The sequence below is a fragment of the Toxotes jaculatrix genome, chromosome 11 (assembly GCF_017976425.1).
Source record: "Toxotes jaculatrix isolate fToxJac2 chromosome 11, fToxJac2.pri, whole genome shotgun sequence".
In the NCBI taxonomy this organism is placed as follows: domain Eukaryota; kingdom Metazoa; phylum Chordata; class Actinopteri; family Toxotidae; genus Toxotes; species Toxotes jaculatrix.
This window is the reverse complement of record NC_054404.1, coordinates 1126474-1136881: the sequence shown is the minus strand read 5'-3', so window position 1 is coordinate 1136881 and position 10408 is coordinate 1126474. Positions and strand designations below refer to the sequence as shown.

General features: G+C 47.0%; 1 protein-coding gene across 1 annotated transcript in view; it reads left to right on the top strand.

Moving 5' to 3' along the window:
* The window catches only part of slc30a6 (solute carrier family 30 member 6), a 43754-nt gene extending 34014 nt beyond the window's left edge, over positions 1-9740 (top strand). The window contains exons 10-16 of the mRNA XM_041050362.1: positions 2444-2459; positions 2583-2588; positions 4151-4273; positions 4403-4505; positions 4625-4672; positions 4928-4996; positions 7909-9740. Coding sequence (XP_040906296.1) covers positions 2444-2459; positions 2583-2588; positions 4151-4273; positions 4403-4505; positions 4625-4672; positions 4928-4996; positions 7909-8523 — 980 coding nt within the window. The 3' untranslated portion in view covers positions 8524-9740. The remainder of the gene's footprint in view (positions 1-2443; positions 2460-2582; positions 2589-4150; positions 4274-4402; positions 4506-4624; positions 4673-4927; positions 4997-7908) is intronic.
* Positions 9741-10408: the final 668 nt, after the last annotated feature.

The following is a 10408-nucleotide window of genomic DNA, read 5'->3' as shown; positions in this document are numbered from 1 at the left end:
ACACCCCCTCCCTGGATGATCTGGGTTTAAGGGTCACAGGTCACAGGTCACTGTAACAGCAGCCCTGATATCAGAGAGATCTTTTGGTAAAACTACACTTTGTCCATAGCAGAGTGATCACCTCTCAGGTGTGTGTCCTGACCCAGGATCAGTGTTACTGCAGTTTTCTGTTGGTTTCTTGTAGAATTATTTATATACAGCACGTTGTTCTGCAGCGACCTTGTTATCGTCCGTGCTGATTTAAATTAAAAACCCATCATTGTCTCAGGCAGGTCTCTAACCTGAGCCACTCCACAGGCTCACAGCTCAAACTATCAGATGATTAATATTAGCCAACATCATCTCTAATAATCATCTAAAACTAAAGGAGTCAGTTATTCACACACACGTTTCCCTCATGTGAGAACTTTGATTTCTGCTTTTATTTCTCTTCTATAAAAATATACAGAATATTTTGGGGATTTTGGACAAAACAGTTGAATCAACTTAGACTTTTTTCACCTTTTGTAAAGCAAACAGTAAACAATCAATAAAATGAGAATAACTGTGGGCTGCGGCGTTCCTCCAAGCCGCTCCACCATTTCAAACTCGTGTTGAAATGACGAGCTTTGCTCAAACCTGCAGATTATATTTAAAATGTGTCCAGATGATTAAGTCAGCAGATAAAACAGACGTGACAGAGTCGGGAGCAAAGTGAAGTGAGAGCAGTGCGTTTGTCGTCTCTTTCAACAAATTTCTGATATCGATAAAGAAAATTGCTAAATCAGCTCATCAGTTACAAAGGAGAGGAATTAATTTTTCAAGTCATCTGCATCCTCACGTCAGGAGTCCTGCTGCTTCCTGTCTGTCGTCATAGCAACATGCAGACTGACTCCAGCTCAGTGTTGTCTGTTGTGATGAATATCACCTCCCACTGTGTGTTACCACAACTGAAGTGGGTGAAGTATGCAATGTATGTATATACACACACACACACACAGTCTGCAGCTCACTTGGTGCAGGTTACTCAGGGAGACAGCCCGGAGAGTTGTGCAGCAGAACTGAGCTGTGATTGGCTGAGAGGACAGAAATGAACAGGACGTCCCAGCCTAGTTTCCACTCTTTGACTCTGTGTGTGTGTGTGTGTGTGCGTTTGTGAGAGAGAGAGAGCGATGCTCTGTATCCCTTCATACATTGTGTGTGTGGCTGCGCAGGAGCCTGTCTGCATGTGTGTGTATGTGTGCATTTTCCAGTGTGTGTTTCCTTGACTGTGAGTGTGTGTGTGTGTATTTGTGTGTGTCCTACTGTCTGTGTTGTAATGCCCTGTCCCCACTTAACCTCAGCAGGGTCTGAGTTATATAAAGCTCGCTGCTCTGTCAGCCTCACCAGCAGGAAGCCCACGCTTGTGTGTGTGTGTGTGTGTGCGTGTGTGCGTGCGTGCGTGCGTGCGTGTGAGATATTAAATTTAAAAGAAGGTTTTTGCAGGTTTTTATCAGATCCTGGTTCTGATTCTTGTCCCAATACTTTTGTACAAAAGAACTTGAATGAACTTAAAACTGTTTTTTATTTTTATGATACATATTTTTATTATTTATCGTCTTAGATAACAGGGGGTGTGGGATTTCCCTCTGGTTAAACCCCATCTCCGTCTTTGTGATCGTTTCTTAGCCAGGTGTGTTTAACTGGAGCGGCTCGGGCACCGCCCTGTAAACATTAAACCTGCTGATGGAGACAGAACTCAGCAGGGACGAAATGTAGAAGCTAAATTTCTCACATTTAGTTTTGACACCAACAGTTTAAAACACAGAATGTTAAATCTGTGTGATCAGTGTTAACGTTTTTCTGTTCTCTGCTCATCAATCAGTCCAGTTTGGAGCCGACACACAGGGTTTGTTTGCCTCTGTGCTTTAATCCCTCGCTCTCTGCAACGTGTCTGGATTAACACACACATACACAAAAGGTCACATGTCAAATTATATCAATGCATCCATCGGGATTATGGGATCTCTGGGATTGTCAATCTCATCCTCAGATCTCAGTGTGTCGTCGTTCTTTCTTTCTTTTATCACATCATTACTTTTCCTCTCCCCTTCCTTCCTCTGTCAGACACTTTGATGCTTTGATTTTCGTTGTGTTTTAAACGTCTGAACTCAGATCAGTTTTAGGGCTCAGAATTTAAAGTGAGAGTAAAAGCGGTGAAACGACTTCGTCCCTAAACTCTGAGATCGGAGACTCTTCGGTTTACTGTTTTATCCTCTTCGTCATTTCAGTTTTAGATAAATTAAGATGTAAATGTAACATACAGGACACAGTAATCATCAAAGATCAGCAGATGCTTGTTAAACCTTATTTCCTGCATGAATCAGAATTGTCTCAGGGAGAGAAAAACGTCCTCTGAAGCTGGCGAACGAACCCAGTGGCTCAAATGTTTGACTCATTGCTTCGTTTTACTTCTGGCTCCCAGTGTTAGTGACTGATCTGTGGCTTTGATACGAGCACAGAGCGTCCAGCAGTGAATCACAACATGTGCTCATACGTCCCAGTAACATCATCGCGGCTGCTGTCAAACGGTCCCTCGCCGTCCCTCCGTTATTCTGTCTGAGGAGCCGCTGCAAGATCTGTCCCTGATGATATCACACCACTGTCTGTCTCTGCTGTCCAGCCCAAAGACACCCGCGTCCACATCCACTCATTCTTTTCAGTTTAAATTTCCTTTATTTAGGCAGGAAGAGTCCCGCTGAGACGTCTGAGACCTTCTGAAGACAGCAGCAGTTAATGTGTTATTACTGAGTGAAGTCATTTCTGATGAATAGAACGTGTTTTTGGGACAGTGAGTAGCAAAAAGGTCTGAGATCTCAGATCCTGCTGTGAACCACAGGACCGATCAGGACTCAGAGCAGCAGCAACTGTAAAATGTCGGAAACAAAAGTCAGCCAGTGCGATAACCTGGGGACAGGAAGACAGTCGTCCATCCAAAGACAGCACCTGAGAGCGATGAGCTCTGAAATAAAACCGAGCTCCATAAACAAACACCTCGTGGCACCGAGCCGCCGTAGCTCCTCTTCATGTCTGTGACCGTGGTCCACGCCATCGACCGTGGCGGCTTCAGAGCGCTGGACTTTGACGTATTGGAAATCCAATCTGACACACAGTGCAGCACCGATCTGCCCGGAGGTGCATTCATTGACCGTTAATCGGTTCCAGGAACGCCGGGCTGGGTGTGTTACCCAGAGAGCGTTTGGGGTCGCCTCTGTTTGGGGTTTTGGGGAATCAGCTGAACAACAACTGTCTGCTGGTCTGGTTTTCCCTGCAGGGACGAACAGGGACAAACAGGGTTCACACTCGGTTTGCTTCAGTACAAAGTCAAACATTATCCTAAAGACCAGTTAGTGATAGAAATGATCATGGAAGGGTCCGGTTCCTCATGGACAGGGGTTGTTACCTGCTCAGTGTCAGTGTTCAGTGTTTGAGCTAAAATGAGCGTTTTAAGCATTTTTCATGAATGGAGCTTTGTCAGGGGGCAGCATTAACTTAGAGTCACAGTGGTTGAAGCAGAGGAGTCTGGGTGGAGCTCAGACTGCCGACTTAAACCTTAGACCAGAGTAACATGAAGCAAAACAAGAATGATCCCATCAGCTCCAGTTTGAGTTCCCTAAAGTCATTATGATGGTTTGATTGGGTTAAAGGCCTAAATCCTAAAGACAAACATAAACAGAGGGATTTATCTCTGAGGAAACGTACCCAGTCCTCTGTGGACAGTATGTGTTTCTGGGACTGTTTGACTTATGTAGCATAGGAAATAATAGAACCTCTTCTCCAGACCTGCACCTGCATCACAGAGGTGCAGGCAGAACAGGTCCTCCAGCGCTACAGAACTCAGAGTCACGTAGTGGTTAGGCAGAGCCAGGTAAAACTGAACCATCAGATGAGTTACACTGCAGTGTGTGTCCTCATAGCGTCCTTCCTGTGTAACTGACGGGGACAAAGGTCACAGTTGCCGTTTTGTGTCAAAATGAATTTAAAGGTTTTTATGAAATATGAGGCTTCAGCAGTCTGAGGTTTGCTTTCCTGCTGGAGGTGATCGTGTGCACTAATCCGGTTTCTTTGTTGTTTGTTTTTGTTGTTGTTGTGTGTGTGTGTGTGTGTGTGCGTGCGTGTGTGTGTGTGTGTACAGTTTGTGCGGCATCGTTCCAGGTCTCAGCAGTGTGCTGCTGCCTCGTATGAACCCATTTGTCCTGATCAACATGGCAGGAGCTCTGTCCCTCTGCATCACCTACATGCTCATAGAAATCAAGTAAGGATTAATCTGTGGCTGATAAATCCCCTGATTCAGCAGCACCAGTCGGCGTTCAGCCGCCGAAACGTGTCCTGATCTTTATCTGAACTGAACTTCACCTTCTGATGTGTGTTTGTGTGTGTTCAGTAACTATAATGCGGTGGACACAGCGTCAGCAGTCGCCATTGCTCTCATGACCTTCGGCACCATGTATCCCATGAGCGTCTACAGTGGCAAAGTGCTGCTGCAGGTGAGACCAACCTGTCTCCTGTTGTTGTTGTTGTTTGTTATGTCTGAAATAAACAAAACTAACAAACATTAAAGGTTTTGAAGAAGCTTAATTATCGTTTTGTTTTCTCCTGTCCACAGACGACGCCCTCGCACATCATCGGCCAGCTGGACAAACTGCTGAGAGAGGTGAGTCAGCGTTACCCCTGCACCTGTATACTGTCATACACAACTGTAATATCCATTTAAAAGAGGATTGCTTTAGATTTTAACAGGTAAGGATGTTGATCTGATTCTTCACACTCACTGATTCGAGTCACTGCTGAGAAAATGTCACAGGTTTAAAAGCCAAAAAGATCATAAGTCATCTGACTCCTGAATGAAAGAATATGAAGCTCATGACAGATTCTTATTGGCTAATTGATCCTATTTGTGTCCAATCAGGTGTCGACTCTGGACGGAGTGCTAGAGGTTCGCAACGAGCACTTCTGGACTGTTGGCTTCGGGTCTCTGGTACGTTTAACAGCCAAAGAGCTGGGAAATGTCAGTTAAGCCTAAAACCACCAAAAGTTCTAAAAGGACAGAAGAACTTAAGTTTCAGAAGAACTTAAGAACTAATGTCCGGGCTCACTGTCCCAGCTCATTGTGTTTCAATACAGCATGATGATAACATATAAAGTGAAAATGGACACCACTGCTCACCGCTGCAAATGTTCCTGAACCTTCAGGACATTTTACCCCCTGAGCAGGGACGCCCGGGGGTAAAACCCTCTCCAGCTCTGGTGGAGGTGCAGGTAGCTCCTGGAAAGGTTCCTGTTCCCTGGGAAAAGTTTCAGCAGTTTGTCATGTGGCTGCTGACAGCTCGGTTTGGTTGGACTTTAACCAGCTGGAGCTGTGCCGTTTGTGGCAGTTTGATTTATGCACCTTGCAAACTTGATATAAACTAATTGAGTAAAACAGGTTTGGCTGCTTAGCGAAGCAGGACCACATCATAAGGTAATAACGCAGCAGCTGACTTTGATGACATTGTGCTTTGGGGGAGAAAATTCTTAAACTAATTTGGGATTAATTTGTTTCAGTGCTCAGCCTGTGGGTCCTGTGCTGATTCAGGCTCAGCCTGTGGGTCCTGTGGTGATTCAGGCTCAGCCTGTGGGTCCTGTGCTGATTCAGGCTCAGCCTGTGGGTCCTGTGCTGATTCAGGCTCAGCCTGTGGGTCCTGTGCTGATTCAGGCTCAGCCTGTGGGTCCTGTGCTGATTCAGGCTCAGCCTGTGGGTCCTGTGCTGATTCAGGCTCAGCCTGTGGGTCCTGTGCTGATTCAGGCTCAGCCTGTGGGTCCTGTGCTGATTCAGGCTCAGCCTGTGGGTCCTGTGGTGATTCAGGCTCAGCCTGTGGGTCCTGTGCTGATTCAGGCTCAGCCTGTGGGCCCTGTGCTGATTCAGGCTCAGCCTGTGGGCCCTGTGCTGATTCAGGCTCAGCACTGAGATCACTGATGTAAACCTGATTCAGCTTCTGTGGAGTTTATGGTCCCTCCGTCTCTGTCGCCTTGTCCTCTCTCTCCAACGTTACACCTTTGTTTCATCCTGTTTTCGATCATTATTCCCTCCCTCTGCCCCCCCCCCCCCCCCCCCCCCCCCATCTTCTTCATCCCTCTCTGTCATTCGTTGGTTCACAGCAACGATCTGCAGGGATTTGTCCACTCAGATGAAAAGAAAGAACAAGTCATTCATGCGGAGGGACCCCCCCGTCTCTCTCTCTCTCTCTCTCTCTCTCTCTCCAGTTTTTGGAGGGAACTCTGTTGTTGTGTGTCTTCAGTTGTTGTTGTCTCTGTTGTACATTGTCGTACCAACAGCAAGCAAGCCCATGGCTTTCATGGTCCTGGGGAACACACACACACACCCTGTACAGACAGTGCACACACACACACACACCACTGTCTGAGTGTCTGTTTGCAGAAACACTGTGTTGTGATGATGAGACACAGTTTATTAATTAGAGCTAATTGAATTGTTGTGTTCATTCGTCCTTATTTACAGCTCATGTTTAAATATCACACACTCTCAGTTCTTTACCTCCACACTCTGACCACAGGGTTTTACTCTGATGAAATTATGGGACTGTTTGACTGATGATTACAATCAAACAGAAACACAGACATAAATTAGAGGATCAGAGTAAATGAATAAAAGTAAAGATTATCTGGATGAAATCCAAACAGCAGCACTGCACAGAGAACAAGTACCAAGCTGACAAACAAGGAAGGAGCGTGTTCAGTCATGTGTTCATGATGAGAGGCTGAAGAGGTGAGTCTACAACCCTTCACCCATACTGCACCCGTACTGCACCCATACTACACCCGTACTACACCCGTACTGCACCCGTACTACACCCGTACTACACCCGTACTACACCCGTACTGCACCCGTACTGCACCCGTACTGCACCCGTACACTCCTTCTACAGGATTTTAACTCACAGACTGAAAAGTTAATGTCAACTTTCTGGAAATTGTTTTTATGGAGGAAAATGAGCTGATGTTCATGGTAGTTTGTGTAGTGTGTGTGTGTGTGTGTGTGTGTGTGTGTGTGTGTGTGTGTGTGTGTGTGTGTGTGTGTGTGTGTGTGTGAGGAGCAGTTGTACCTCCTGCTGCCTCTAGGTGGAGCAGTGTCCTCTGTTTATCTCAGCCCTGATGCTGCTTTTATTGTTGTTTTTATTCATGTTATCGATGCTGCTGCTCCTGTTGTTGTTCTCACTGATGTTGCTGCAGTTACACAACTGTTGGTTGTTGGCCCACTGCTAACAGAGCAGCTGTCCAAACTGATTTGACCCTCTGACTGCACTTCTGCCCCTCGGGGGACTCACTGTGTGTGTCTGTGTGTGTCTGTGTCTGTGACTGTGTGTCTGCGTGTGTGTGTCTCTGTGTGTCTCTGTGTGTCTGTGTGTGTGTGTGACTGTGTGTGTGTGTGTCTGTGACTGTGTGTGTGTGTGTCTGTGTCTGTGTGTCTGCATGTGTCTGCGTGTGTGTGTGTGTGTGTGTGTCTCTGTGTGTCTCTGTGTGTCTCTGTGTGTCTGCGTTTGTGTGTCTGCGTTTGTGTGTCTGTGTGTCTCTGTGTGTCTCTGTGTGTGTCTGTGTGTGTGTGTCTGTGTGTGTGTCTGCGTGTGCAGTCTGTCCTTTTGAAGACTGAATATTCCCATGAGGGTAGATTTAGGAAACAAGGCCAAGCTGAAGGCTTGAGTTTAATGTTTAAAGGTCAGAGGTTAATGTTGAGGTGAGACGCACAGTGATAAATAAATAATACATATCTTTGTGTCTGTAGAATCTCAATGTACATATTTACATTCTGCCCCTTCTTCCTGATCTTCCCACCCATCTGCCCCTCTTCCTGCCCCTCTCTTCCCGCTGCACGTCCCTCTCCACCCCTCTCAGGCCGGCTCCGTTCACGTTCGTATCCGTCGTGATGCCAACGAGCAGCTGGTTCTGGCTCACGTCACCAACCGGCTGCTGCCGCTCGTCTCCACGCTGACCGTCCAGATCTTCAAGGACGACTGGACCAGACCTCTCCTCACCGGGGCCCTGTCCTCCTCCTCCCCCTCTGTTCCCCCTCTAGGCCTGGCTGAAGGCTACGCCCCCCTGTCCTCCTCCTCTCTGCCTCCTCTCCTGTCCTCAGGAGGAGAGCTGGACCCGCTGACCTCCACGCCCTCCAAACCCAGCAGCCCTCCTCCGGAGTTCTCCTTTGACACACCGGGGAGAAACGTGCAGCCGGTGGTCCTCCCTGCTCCAGGACACCACACCCACAGACCCTATGGCGGCCTGGGACTCGCCTACGGTGCATCTCCCTACACGGGGATGCTGAATCAGGGCTTAGGGCAGCCCGGTGGCGGGCTGGGACTGGGTGTGCAGGGTCTGGGGACTGGTTTTGGACTGGGTGTAGGGGTGCCTTCATCTCAGAGTTACAGAACTCCCTTTGGAGCGTCCACGGCACCGCTCCGGTTTGGAACGAACAACCCTCTGTCTTCACAGTACAGACAGTACCGACCCTGACCGTGCTGAGCCGGGCCAGCACTGTTTCGGTACTTTCACATACTTGATTGATTCCTGGTAGCTCAGGTCAGATATCCAGACGCTGATGAGACTGATTTCCTGCCCGGGCTGGACGACAACACGGAAACTTTAGAGACCGAAGCTCGTTGTGTGAGTTTGATCCCGACTTCAGAGGAAACACAGACTGTATGTGGAATCATTTACTGACGGAGGGACCAAGAGTTTGACTGTGGCTGGATTTGGGATGTTTGTTGTTGTTGTTGTTTTTTTTTTAATATAATTGGGATCTTGGGAAACAGCATCTTCATGGGACTGACTGTGAAGTTTTTATTTTCTAACATAAAAAGCTGTGAGGAAACTTTGTGATTCGTGGTACAGATGTTTTAAATTCAGAGGCAGGGAGGTCAAAGGTCAAAGGTGATGACACATTAACAATATTGTTGTGTTTTATTAAAGGTGATTATATGATAAAGAGGGAAAGAGAAATAAGTTGACCTTAAAACTGTTGTTCCAGTGTCACAGCAACAAAACCTGGATTCAGAAATTCAAATTCAAATTCAGCAGTTTGACGGACAGAGACACGGACAGAGACACAGACAGAGACACGGACAGAGAGTCAAACATGAATGAACAGAGTCTCTGAAAAAACTCAATTTAAGAATGTTTCATGTTTGAACTGACAATTATTCCGATAAACTGCAGATTCTTAAATGATTGTTCGGTCATTTCTCAGAAAATCGTTAAAAAAAAATTCCCTGAAGTTGACGTCTTGTTTTCTATGAGTCTAAAATGTGTCCTGTGGACACAGAGTCCATCAGCAGCAGCTCTGAGGACGTCGTCTCCCTCTGACCTGTCTCGTCCTGCTCTGCTCTGTCCTCCTCTGAAGGTTTAAACACTCTTTACTCTGCACAGACTGTAACCTCTGCTGGGAGTGAATCTCTGACTGGGATGTGGATGGATTGATGATTGATTGATTTTGATATATATTTGTACCTGATCGGGGCTGAGTGTGGTCTTACTCCTTCCTCACAGGTTGGTGGTAGAGTGGAGCAACCTGCTGCTTTTCCATGAACGTGTCAGAGAAACGTTGGCTCAGATCTGATGCTGAGTGTAAAACACAGATCAGACTGAGCCTCAGCCCTAACGAGTCATGTTCCCTGTATGTTTATTTAAAAGGAACGACTGCGACCTGGTTATTAAAACCTGTCTCCAGCTTCTTCTCCTGGTTTGTTCTTCTGTTTTTTCTGTGTTCAGCTTTCGTACAGTCCTGCTGCGTCGGTTTGGTTTCTGATGCTGGAAGTGAAAAAAATGAAAACACATCTTTCCTGATCTCAGAGCTTCTTGTTTTTCAGGGCGGGGAAATGAGACTGCCTGTGCTGTGAAGCTGACGCGTGACCAGCTGACGTTACTGTCTGCTTCACCAGGTGTTCAGTCATTCTGTCGGCTGCTTTCTTCATGTGACGTCAGGAACAGGAAGAGAAACAGGAAGAGGACCTGAACTCCTGAGTGCCGGACCGGTTTAAAGGGCCTGCTGACTCTTCTGTTTCCCGGCAGCAGTGAGACGTTGCTCATGAGATAAATTCACACTCTACTCGTTCTCACCTTTCTCGCTGATACACTCATCAGTCATGATTAAAGTGAGGCGTTAGAGGTGTGTTCCTTCAGCTTTCTGTGCAAACCACTGTTCATCTTTGTTCTCAGTGCGTCCCGAGGAAAACTTCCCTCCTTCAGCTCTGAAATCCATTTGCTTCTCCAGGCGTCACTGTAGATCTGCATCAGTGTGTGATGAGGCTTTCTGCTCCTGCTGCGTTTCCTCGCGCCCTCAGGGCATCATGGGAAAACCTCTTCTCCTCATCGTATCCTGATGTGAACTGGTGACCTTTTG